Here is a 12,457-nt window from a genome sequence, read left to right as displayed (position 1 = left end):
CAGCGATAAAGTCTCCTCTCAGCCTCATTTTCATCTGTTTCCTCAGATGCTCTTCATGAGACTTGTTCTCCAGCCCCTTCACCAACTTCGTTGCTCTTCTCTGGACACGCTCCAGGACCTCAAGGTCCTTATAGCAAGGGGCCCCAAACTGTACACAGGATTTGAGGAGCGGTCCAGCAGGGCCGAGTACAGAGGGAGAATAACCTCCCTGGACCTGCTGGCCATGCTGTTTCTGATACAAGACAAGATGCCACTGGCCTTCTTGGCTGCGTGTGCTTTCTCTTGGAGCAGATGTTCCTCAGTCACTCTGCGAACCTAAGGAATTCTAGGCTCCCTTTTAATTAGGGCAAGACACCAGGAATGAGAGTTCAGAATTAAGGGGTTTTAACGATGCTGCAAGGAAAGTGCTAGTGACTCAGCCTTTGTTTCCGCAGTTGGAGGATAAGCAGAGCCACTATCCCAGGGAATTACAGCTCCTTCCTACCCAGCGTGGCTGTCTTTGTAATTACGTGCAACATCACCCTCTTGGCAACAGGCCCTGCATAGATTTTACTCACTGTTTTGTTTCCCCCTTCCCTTTCACTGCTGTCAGGGAGGTTGATGGCAATTGTTTGCCATTGGCTGTTGGAGCTGAGCAGTGTTGGGCTCAACACTGTCTGCCTTGAAATCTAAGTAGCTAAAACTGCAGGAGGGAAGAGTTTTCTTCCTGCTAGGCAGGAAGCTCACAGTTTTCCCCACAAATTGTACAGGAAGGCAGGCTGTGTGGTTTTTACTATTTATTCAGTTTCTGGTATTGAACACACACCCACAAACAAGTACTTAGCTTGGCTCAAAGCAGCCTCGGTCCGATTCAGCTTGTAATTACGTATTTCCAGTCCAACTCCTGCAAAGTTTAGCTCATTCTGTATAAATACAGTCCCCCCCCCCGAAATGTTTCCATTCAGTGCACTGAGCACAGCCTGTGGCTTTCTCCACTGGTCTTCTTCACAGAACCAAGTTACTTTCTGGGTAAACTACTGTGATTCCAGTTCTTTTTGGCTGATTTCATCCATGGTTTAAGTTCCCATTCTTAGGAGAACATTACCATGCACCCCTCCCTGCCCTCCCAGAAGCAGCATTTTCCAGGTCTCCAGAATACCACACCTCTATTAACTCCAGCCTTTGGCTGTTTCTCCTGTTTCCCATAAAAAGAACGGCAGGTTTTCTACCCCTCTAGGATCAAGCTCTCAGCCCAAGGGAGTGATCCATCTTGACAGGCATTCTCTCCTGCTTTCACTCACTGAAGTCAACTCCCTTCTTAATTCAGGCAAGTAAAGACCTCCCCGGTTTTCCCTCCAGGGCAGGAGACCAAAGCTCCAGCTGAGTTTGTGCTGCTGCTCTCCAGGCCTTTTTGTGCCTGTAAATTCACTTCTACAGAGGAGAGAAGACGTTTCTTGAAAGCAACTGTCTCCATCTGGCAGGTTGGAAGCCGAGGGGAAAACAGAGAATGGCAGATCTAATTTCTTATTCAGCTTCAGAGGAGCAATGAGCACCACAACCCCCCCAAAACATCCACCAGTAAAGACTTTCCGCAGAGCAGGCGATGATCGCAGCTAGCTGTTTGTCCACCACGACAGGAGGCCCAGGCCGGGCTCGCTGATTGATCCCTGTTCATGGAGAGAAGAGAGCGCGCAGTTGTAGACAGCATGGAAGACACAGGAGTAAACACACAGAAATATAAATCCTGTGGGCTCTGGATGAGGTGTTTGCTTTCTTTCCTATCAGAGCTTGCCCAGCACTTCCCCAGGCTCCTTTACACCCTGTCAACACTAACACCAAGCATTCAACACTTGAAAACTGAGCACTTGCCCATTCCACCTCCCGAATGTCCCAACCAACTCCAGCTTTCATCAGTTTGTCTCTTGTGTTGCACTCAGGTGGGTCTTATGCCCAGACACCGCGCAGGAAAGACTATTTAGCTGCCGTGTAAACCTTGATGTGGTTCTTCCAGCTCTGTACTCCTCACAGGCTCGATTCCTACCTGCAGATCCTGCATCCACAGCCCGCTTTAAATCAGCTTCCTAGGGAAATTCCACCACCCACCATGAAGCGTTTCAACAAAACACACAGCAAACACTGCAACCGCAGGAACAATTTCATTTCTCCCCTTTTCCACTCCTTTTGTTTTGTGACTCTCTCTGCTCCATGATTAGCTTAAAGCAATTAGTTCCTTGGGAACGGGATGCTATTTTAGACCTAGAATAAACCACTAGGTCCACAAGGCTGTATGAACTATGCACGTGGTTACCACAAGAGTGTAGGGTGCCTCTTTCTTCTGGACTTCTTCTGTGGCATTTGAAGTAGAAGCCTCTGCAGAGCTCGGTCCTGTCGGTGATGTATCAACAAACGTTTCATCCACAACTCGGAAGCGTATCTCCTCCCCAATGTCCATGTAAAGATCGTGAGCCCCTTCTTCCGTCTCATATTCCCACACCCACACCTGCTCTGCTTCATCGCTGGCCGCGTCCAGGGTTAAGGATTGAAAAAAAAAATCAATCAGCGCTCAACTTAACAGATCACTTGACAGTTCTGGGAATAGACCCAATTCAAAGACTTTTCACAACTGTTTCTCAAGCCACAAAGCACTGTCCTTTGTCACCACAAGAGTAGCCCAGTGTTGGTAAAAGCCCATGGTATTTTTAACATGCTAGAAGTATCTCAGGATCATCAGACAGGCAGGAGACCTACACAAGACGAGCCCCAGCTAGTGATTATCTCTTGTGTTTTTTGTGGTAAGGGATTAAAGTTCGTTGGGCTGTATGGTTAGATAATAGTCTATCTTATTGAGCCGGCAATGCGCAATATCTAATTGAGGCAGCCAACCACACCCCGGGCTGCATCAAGAAGCGTGGCCAGCAGGGAGAGGGAGGTGATTCTGCCCCTCTACTCCTCTCTCGTGACACCCCACCTGAGCACCGTGTCCAGTTCTGGAACCCCCAGCACAAGAAGGATATGGAACTCTTGGAAGGGGTTCAGAGGAGGGCTACAAAGATGATCAGAGTGGGGGACTGGAAACTTAATCGAATAAAGAAGTTCCAAGCCTGCGGTTTAGAGATGCTGCCAATAACTGGGAAGAGATTGGGAAGAGATGACTGATGGGTGAATGCGGCAGGTAATTCCTGGGGTGATGATCACCAGGCACCCCTAAAGACACAGACCCTCCTTTAGAACACGGGCAGAAGGAGCAAGGAATGACTAGGCATTTATCATAATTGCATGTAAATATGTGATTATATGCATGATGAATAACGTATGGCTTTGTGTAATTTTGTGAATAAATGAAGGCAACAAACCTCTTGAATTGTGCTTGATTTGAGGGAAAAAAAACCTCCAAGCACTCAGGATTTGCACAAACTTGAATAAAGACTGTCTCTCTTGGTGATGTAGTTATTGCATTATTGCAAACCAAGTAACAGATCCACATTTTTGGACAACACCAGGACCTCCACCCTGTTTCTGACTTTCCGCTTCAAGGTTTACACTGCCGGGCAGAGTTGGGGTTACCCCACAGAAACAGACCCCCAAACAAGCAAATCCCCTCGCAAGACAACCTCGCTTACCACAATAACATACATCAGGCACACGCTACGTCCAGACATTACATGATGTGGTAAACCCGTCACTCTGTCTTCAGCAGCGGCCAAGACCAGAGGCAGGGATTACAGCGCGGTTGTTCGGGGGACGCTGCCATTCATTGCTATCAGTGGGCACAATGATCCTGCAAAACCGAATAAGCGTGAGGCCTGTCTAGCTGTGATAACGGTCTGTGGGACTTGCCCGACACAACGGCTCAGCTTCTGCCGCTGAGCACCTTCATTGTTGCAGCCCTGAATGCCTGTGGGGCCAGCACTGCACAATCTTTTCAAATGAAGTAGTGAAGTTATCCAAGGTGATCAAAGGATACAACTTCGCTGGCTGCTGCAGGGATTCCGGTGGGATGACAATATCGTCAAAGAATCCAATAGAAACTGCAGAGAAAAGAATTTGATGAAGACTGAAACGATCCTGTGCAAATGATGTACCACAGCAATTCCTAAAATGTATTTCTAGACTGGTTCTCCTTCCTCTTTCAGGATGGACATGTGAGATCATGCAGGAACTATTCTTTGAGCTCAATTTCAGTTGGCAGCAAAGAAACCTCCCAGCTGAAAGTACGAACAGCAACAGAGGGCACAGTCTTCAGGCCTGCTGGGAAAGGAAAAGGCTGTTCGGAGCAGGATTGGAAATGAAAGCGTTCCAAGAAATGAGTCAGATGCTATAGAGGTCCGTGACAGAAAAGAGCTTACAAATCACAGATGCAACACGTTAAATAAAGGCCAATATAAAGTTAGAACAGCCCCCACCTCCCCCTTGAGATTCATGAAACTGAATTTGATCAGAGTGGACATGCCAAATTCAGCATATGCAGCCAAGATAATCTTACTGTCCTAACTTAACAACTGAGCAGAGGAGCTCACGCACATGAAGGCTCCTACAAGGAAAGCAGCTCATCAATTATGTATTCCAGGAATCTGACAGCACTTTTGTGCTCACAAAGCCATTTATCCACCGTGCTTTCAGGTACATGAATTTGCACAGAATTCCAGGGAAGACACATCAGACCAACACGAGCCGAGACTACGGCTTTAATTAAAAAAAAAATAAATCAAGTTCTGTTAACTCAAGCAAGAAAATGAACGCTGCCTAAGCTCCAGATGGGTTTTGCCTGCTCGACTTGGGCATGCACGTGAATGACAAAAGGGCAGCGCAGACAAAACCAACAAGAGCAGAGGAAGCTGCCAGGCTCTACCAACGTCCCTCCGATCAGAGCAGCCCTGGAGGCCGGTAACAGCCTTTAGCGAGCGCACAGACAGCCCCGTACGACCGGCAATCACAGTATCGCAAAAGACCCAACAGTTCCACAGCTCATATGCCCCCAACGTTAGAAGTTGTGGTTTACCGTGAACACCATCCTGGCTGCAGCTTTTAATCTGTCCAATCAGAATCTCATCCAGGAAGGGATGGAAGACCACGTAGCGGAAATGCACTTAAAAAGAAAACAGATCATTAATGTTAGGTCCATGTTAGTGAACTATACTCCTTCCACAGGGTGGCAGCCACTAAAACAAAATCCCAGCTCCTATACACCCTCTAAAACACCTCCCCAGTTTCTTTTAGCTTCCTTACAGGCACCGATTAGACAGAAAAAGGGGAATAAAAGTTCTGATTCCTAACTGTTGTGTATGAATGCTGATAGCAGTTGATCAGCAGCGTCCTGTTCTCTGCTCTTCAATCTTTCAAGAGTTTACACTCACAGAATGAAACTGCAAGGTGAAGAACAGAAAGCAGGGCCTCTGCTTAAGTTGTGAGGAGAGCATTCCTGCACAACACTTCAAGGCCAAGAAATTATACTTTCGGCTGAAATTATACTTTCTCGTAACATTTCTGCTCCTTTTATCTTTGTCAGCAATGCTGTATTTTCTTTAAATGGAGTATTTTATATCAAATATTATCAGAGTAGATAAGATTCTCCAACATAACTGAAGTTTTCATCCAGGTTAAATAAAACATTTCTAACTAAGCATCTTGCATTTATAATTCTAAGAATATTATGACAGTCTTAGCCAAACGATTCTTATGAACAATTTGATGTCATTCTAGCTGTCCATACTCAGTGCTCCTCTTTTACATAAAATCAGGCAGTACATTAAGAAAAGAGCTGGTAGTTATCACAGCAGAGTTATCAAAGCGCTCCCCCAGATTCTGAAAGTAGGAGACCTCCCCCCAAGCTCAGAGAGAATGTATTCCCTCATTTCAGTTCGAGGAGTAATTCAAAGTTAAGAAAACAAGCAGGAAAGCCTACCATCCTCCTTCAGCACTAGAGAAGCTTTTATTTGGAGGGAACAAGTGGAATTAATGTTTAGACAAGGGAAAGCCACATACAGTCAGTCCAGTTCCCTTCTAACAGGAAACATTTCATGTGCTCAAGCTACACTTCCACACTAAGAACTAAAGGTAGAAAAATGTACCTCTTTCCAGATTATTTAAAGAAACTTACCTTACCTTTAAAAAAAAAGATGAAATTTGATTTTATGCATTTACTTCCAGTTTTCACTCAGGTTTGCCAAAAGTCAAAGTAAAGACATTAGTCATTCCTTATTTAAATAAAAAAGCCATTAGAAATGTGTGCTGAACCAGATCTGTCTACATTTCAAATGAAAATGCAGCAAAACTTCCAGCTAAGAAAACAGCATCAAATGCTGTGCGAACGTTATATTTAGAAACACATTCCAACATTCTAGCTAGGGAAAATAAGCTCCGAAAAGAAAAAATACTAGACAAATGCAGAATTATTTTCTATGGGCAGATTTCCAATCATCTTAAATTAAATTAACCCCTTCGTTATCCTACACTAATGGCTCTAATTGTAGAGCAGAGAGGGACTGCTGGAGAAGGCAAAAAGGCCATTTAAAGCTGTATTTGTACTCAAAAAGTGCAAAAGAAAAAGCTTTGTGCCACGTTCCTCTTGCCCTCCCAAAAGGAACAGAGCTGGGGCTACGAAGGTCAGTAAGTCCCTTTAAACATACTTTCCCTAACAACTGAACTCAGTTTACATTTCCAGATCACTAAACTTCTGCGAAACTATATAACTGAGGATAAGAATATACCTTTGGTGTGTGATGCACCATCTCCAGGGAATATGTAGGAATCTTCCAGCTTTGTGATATCATACAGGCAGATGCAGAGGCCAACATTGTACACAACCTGCTCAAAGAAAAGAAATTAAAAAGCAACTCACCTATAAATCAAGCAACCCACCAGATTATACCAAGTTTATGTACTACACACACCTTTTCAAAAGAAGGCAACAGGACAGGCTGAGAGAGTTGGGTTTGTTCAGCCTGGAGAAGAGAAGGCTCTGAGGAGATCTTATAGCAACCTTCCAGTGCCTGAAGGGGCTACAGGAAAGCTGAGGAGGGACTTTGTTACAAAAGCTTGCAGTGATAGGACTAGGGGCAATGGGTATAAACTGGGGAGGGGCAGATTTAGACTAGACATAAGGAGGAATTCCTTCACTATGAGAGTGGAGAGGCACTGGCACAGGTTGCCCAGGGAAGCTGTGGCTGCCCCATCCCTGGGGGTGTTCAAGGCCAGGTTGGATGGGGCTTTGAGCGGCCTGGTCTGGTGGGAGGTGTCCCTGCCCATGGCAGGGGGGTTGGAACTGGATGATCTTTAAGATCCCTTCCAACCCAAACTATTCTATGGGTGGCAGGATGGGAGGGAGGCCGGTTTGGCACACTCCTTCAATGGCCCCAGCTTCAACCACACTGCACTGTAAGGGAACCCCAAACTTATTCAAGAGTTACGGAAGAATGGTTTTTCATTGGCACTGGAAAGGGCACCGATACAGACAGAAAACCTTGGGGCAACTGTCAGCAGAAAGGGGACTTAACTTGCCAAGACAGTTGCGCACAGACATTGTTTACCAGCCCTGCAGCTTGTCCAAAGACTAAACGTACACGAGTTATACTCTCAGAAGCCTGTAGGATTGACACTGTCTAAAATGATATCAGCTCTGCGCAGGAATGATAAGTTTTGGTTTCTCTGTCACTTCTGAGACTGCTTCACGGCCTACAAAATCTGAGACGCCCACCAGTCATCAGAGGATGAGGGAAGAGTTTGTATAATCTCGCCCCTACAGGTTGCTCTTTTGAGCTCCATTCACAAGCTGCAGTTTGAGATCTGCACCTGCCTGGCACTGAGGGCCACATGCTCATCACAGTCCCAGGGGCTGCGCAGGGAAACTGTGACCTCCCGGTCTGAGACACAACACTTTCTTACATCCTGCGCCAAAGATTGACTAATTACTACCACGCTGGATTTCAACTACTAACCACAGACCAAGGCAGCTATTAACATCTTAATTCCTCTTCCAGTATTACTGTTCTACATTCCTTTAAACAACCTTTTTTAAAATTCACCCACTGGATGGATGAGTTTCTATCAATTTTTCAGGCTGTTTGGAATTGCTACTCTACACACAAACCAGCAACGACTCTCATTTCTCTTCCACGCTTCTCCACCCCATCTGGAGTCCAAGTATCTACCCGTTACAGCATTAGGCATTGAAGAAAGACCTCTCTGAGATAGAATCACAGAATAACCAGGTTGGAAGAGACCCACCGGATCATCAAGTCCAACCATTCCTAACAAACACTAAACCATGCCCCTTAGCACCTCATCCACCCCTCTTTTAAACACCTCCAGGGAAGGTGACTCAACCACCTCCCTGGGCAGCCTGTTCCAGTGCCCAATGACGCGTGAGATGATACGCGGCTGTCTCTTTGCTTGCAGCCTCTGGTGTTTCAGACATTGCAGGTGGCCTTCACATCTGAATTATTCTGACACCTCACCTACACGTCTCTTGAGGCACAAGGACGTTATGATGGCCTTCACATCTCAGTTATTCCAATACCTCATCCACAGGTCTTATGAGGAACAGGGCTATTATGACACCTCCATCAAGTTGTACATGACCCACACTTTACCTTATTGGCCAATTTCTTGTTTAGCTCTTCAGCAATGGATTCATTCAGTTTCCTCTCAAATTGCCAGGGAGGAATCCTTACTGTGTCAGTCATCTCTACCAGGACAAACATGGTGGTGGGGAGCGTCTCTGAGGAGAGAGAGAATACACCAATACCCTCAGGAACTGAAGGATTGAAGGGGCAACCAAGACCCCAAAGAACTGATGTGGGGTGGGCCTGGGAAGCCACCCCAGCTATGCAAACGGGGGAGGACGGCTGTGAGGGGAGGCCAAAAGGAAAGGGAGGGGGGAGAAAAGGAAAGGGGGGGAGGCGAAGAGGAAAGGGGGGGGACGAAGGAGAAAGGGGGGGGACGAAGAAGAAAGGAGGGGGCGAAAAGAAGCGAGGGCGAAGAGGAAAGGGGAGGGAGCGAAGATAACAGGGGAAAGAGGAAGGGGGGGCAAGAAGAAGGGGGGCAGCCGTTTCTCTCACCCACGTGTCGCACGCGGAGCCCCCGCCGCGCGCTGCCCCGGCACTTCCGGCTCCGGGACCAATCGCCGCCGCGCGCTGCCCCGGCACTTCCGGTTCCGGGACCAATCGCCGCCGCGCCCAGAGGAAAGGGGTGGGGGCACGCTAGGCCACGCCCCCTCGCGCCCCCTCCCTCCTCCTCCTCCCCCCCACGTTGTGTGTGGGGAGCTTCTCTGAGCCCTTTTAGGAAACCCAACTGCTCAACAGCAGCGGGGCCTTGGGGAGCGGGGCATCCCCTGGATCAGGTCCAACCATTCCTGTCTGCCACTAAACCGTGTCCCGGAGCACCTCGTCTGCCCATCTTTTAAACACCTCCAGGGATGGTGACTCAACCACCTCCCTGGGCAGCCTCTGCCAGTGCCCAATGACCCTTTCCATGAAGAACTTTTCCTGATGTCCAGTCTAAACCTCCCCTGACACTGCTTGAGGCCATTCCCCTTGTCCTGTCCCCTGTAACTTCTGAGAAGAGGCAACACTCACCTCCCTGCAACCTCCTTTCAGGTTGTAGAGAGCAATAAGATCTCCCTTCAGCCTCATTTTCTCCAGGCTAAACAATCCCAGTTCCCTCAGCCGCTTCTCGTAAGAATTGTGCTCCAGCCCCTTCACCAGCTTCCCTTCTACATGTTCCGCCCACTGTGTATCCCGATGGTAACAAGTGGCAGTTTTCTATACACTGAATTGATGCATATGTATTATATTTCTCATAAAAATCATGCACATTAATCACATCCCCCAGAGCTAATTATAAGAGGTGTCCTCCCCTCACACACGCTCCCCACAGTCCTTTACTGAGCCCTGTCTTGTTGGCATCTAGCCCCTTCTGAAGTTTCCATGTAAGATTCGAAATAAGTGTTGTCTTGACCTCCCATCTTATCTGGCTCCTGAAGTACCGGCCAGATGCCAGACTTCTGCAGCCTCTGTGCTTTCCCATTGTTCTGTTCCTCAAATATCCTGATACCAAAAATGCGAGTGAATAAACTCTCCAAGACTCATTTGGGAGTTTTAGACAGCGAGCACACTTTATCAGGCCTGGGCTACACAAGGGAGCAATCTCCATCGATCATGCGCGGCGAGACAAGAGCTGGGGACAGAATGGGTTTACCACTTACAGGCATGTACATTTCCCCATTCATGCATATTCTGTGACTTTCCAAGGACTAATTTGAATGTTATTGTGAACCTCACAACACTCAGAACTCTTGATGATTTGGAGCCGGCTCCAGCTCTCCCTGACCTTGCCTTTGAAATGGGGAAAGGCTGCAAACTGAGGGGATCACAGAAGCAGAGACATCTGTGCAGCGCAGATCACACTGCACACAAGACGGTATCATCTCCAAAGAGATTGTGTTTGTTTAGCCTGGACAAGAGAAGTCTGAGGGGAGATCTTATCACTCTCTACAACTGCCTGAAAGGAGGTTGTAGCGAGGTGGGTGTTGGTCTCTTGTCCCAAGTGACAGTCAATAGGAAGAGAAGAAATGACCACAAGCTGCGCCGGGGGATGTTCAGATTAGGTATTCGGAAAACGTTTTTTACTGAAAGCGGTGAATCATTGGCACAGGCTGCCCAGGGAAATGGTTGAGTCACTATGCCTGGAGGTGTTCAAAGTGTGTAGACGTTGCACTTCAGGACATGGTTTAGTAGGCACGGTGGTGTTGGGCTGATGGTTGGAATCGATCTTGGAGGTGTTTTCTAACCTAAATGACTCTATGATTCTTGTAAACATGTCAACAGGATCTCAACTGTCTTTTTAAGACAGTAGCCCTGTGAATCAGTAGTGTTTAGTAGCCCGTACTACAGTGTTAAAAGTTAACCCCTTCAGGTAAACTTCCCTCCACGTCAGCTTGCTCAGGCTTGCCCATGGCACTGTGTACTGTGAATCTGAGCAGAGTGTACAGAAGATCCCACCCAAACTGTGTAGATCATAGAATCATAGAATCATAGAACAACCAGGTTGCAAGAGACCCACCGGATCATCGAGTCCAACCATTCCTATCAAACACTAAACCATGCCCCTTAGCACCTCATCCACCTGTGCCTTAAACACCTCCAGGGAAGGTGAATCAACCACCTCCCTGGGCAGCCTCTGCCAGTGCCCAATGACCCTTTCTGTGAAGATTTTTTTCCTGATGTCCAGCCTAAATCTCCCCTGGCGGAGCTTGAGGCCATTCCCTCTTGTCCTGTCCCCTGTCACTTGGGAGAAGAGGCCAGCTCTCTCCTCTCTACAACCTCCTTTCAGGTAGTTATAGAGAGCAATGAGGTCTCCCCTCAGCCTCCTCTTCTCCAGGCTAAACAACCCCAGCTCTCTCAGCCGCTCCTCATGAGGCCTGTTCTCCAGCCCCTTCACCATCTTTGTTGCTCTTCTCTGGACTCGCTCCAGAGCCTCAACATCCTTCTTGTGGTGAGGGGCCCAGAACTGAACACAGGATTCGAGGAGCGGTCTCACCAGTGCCGAGTACAGCGGGAGAATAATCTCCCTGGACCTGCTGGTCACACCGTTTCTGATACAAGCCAAGATGCCATTGGCCTTCTTGGCCACCTGGGCACACTGCTGGTTCATGTTCAGTCGCTGTCAACCAACACCCCCAGGTCCCTCTCCTCCAGGCAGCTTTCTAGACAGACTTCTCCTAAAGATGTGGCACTTGCGGGAATGGACGATGAGACGGACTCCAGATAGGTGTAAAAATGGAGACCTTTATTAGCTCCAAAGAGCATCTTTTATAATTTACAGAAGCTGGTTTATGCACACCTATTCATTATGCTATTGGTCAGTTATAACTGTCCACGCGTCTAGTTTGCTATTATGATTGGTTAAGTCTGTTGCTGCCTTGATTCAAGTCTTTATTGCGTACGTGACCATCCAGATACTGCTTGTTTTGTTCGGTTTCTGTATTCGTGCCTGGCCATTGTTCAAGGTTGATATTGCATGCTGTAAGTTTCTCTTCTCAGGCCTGCGTGGGGCATGCCAAGGACGAGCTCCCTTTATTCTATTGACGTATCCCACAGTCTACCTCCACGACCGAACCCCACAGCACTTACAGACATGGTTTAGTAGGCATGGTGAGTACCTGCCCCCCACCACCCTTCCTCGTCCGCTGTATTACTCTGTCACCACTATTGGCTCACCTGAAACAATCCATAATTGCAGTTACTGCCCTTTTGTTTATCATTTTCATAAATTTCAGTCCTGACAGGGCAGCGGAGATCAGCATTTGCGTGTCTCAGGGAGCTGATATTTCAGCCATTTACCTACTTATCCAGCAAACTCGGGTGCTTTCATAGCCTGTTTGTGCGTGGAAAGTATTTTTACAGCAGTGACTGCCCAGTACTTAGGTCCAGGTTATTATCAGGTACAAATTGCCATCACATAAAGCTGGAATAATTTATTC

General features: G+C 47.4%; 1 protein-coding gene across 2 annotated transcripts; it reads right to left on the bottom strand.

Annotated features, from left to right (window-relative positions):
* Window positions 1-761: 761 nt before the first annotated feature.
* POLR3H (RNA polymerase III subunit H) lies at window positions 762-9,093 on the bottom strand. 2 transcript variants are annotated; one of them, XM_069854440.1, is made up of 7 exons: window positions 9,040-9,093; window positions 8,568-8,695; window positions 6,687-6,783; window positions 4,979-5,065; window positions 3,944-4,007; window positions 2,288-2,495; window positions 762-1,646 (listed from the first exon to the last, which is right to left on the bottom strand). In XM_069854440.1, exons 2-7 carry the CDS (start codon window positions 8,676-8,678, stop codon window positions 1,593-1,595), a joined length of 621 nt encoding a protein of 206 aa, XP_069710541.1. In that variant the 5' UTR covers window positions 8,679-8,695; window positions 9,040-9,093; the 3' UTR covers window positions 762-1,592. The 2 variants fall into 2 exon arrangements, with proteins under 2 accessions (XP_069710541.1, XP_069710549.1); XM_069854448.1 differs by having other exon boundaries at window positions 9,036-9,075.
* Between the last annotated feature and the right edge of the window lie 3,364 nt (window positions 9,094-12,457).

The sequence above is a fragment of the Phaenicophaeus curvirostris genome, chromosome 1 (genome assembly GCF_032191515.1).
Source record: "Phaenicophaeus curvirostris isolate KB17595 chromosome 1, BPBGC_Pcur_1.0, whole genome shotgun sequence".
NCBI classification, from domain to species: domain Eukaryota; kingdom Metazoa; phylum Chordata; class Aves; order Cuculiformes; family Cuculidae; genus Phaenicophaeus; species Phaenicophaeus curvirostris.
This window is presented reverse-complemented; position numbering and strand designations above follow the sequence as displayed.

Coding starts and splice junctions, on each gene's coding strand:
- POLR3H (XM_069854440.1), bottom strand. CDS start 8,678: ATGTTTGTCCTGGTAGAGATGACTGACACAGTAAGGATTCCTCCCTGG. Junction 2,496..3,943: donor CTGCAGCAGCCAGCGAAGTT/GTATCCTTTGAT, acceptor GGACGCGGCCAG/CGATGAAGCAGAGCAGGTGT. Junction 1,647..2,287: donor AGGCACCCTACACTCTTGTG/GTAACCACGTGC, acceptor CTCCATGAACAG/GGATCAATCAGCGAGCCCGG.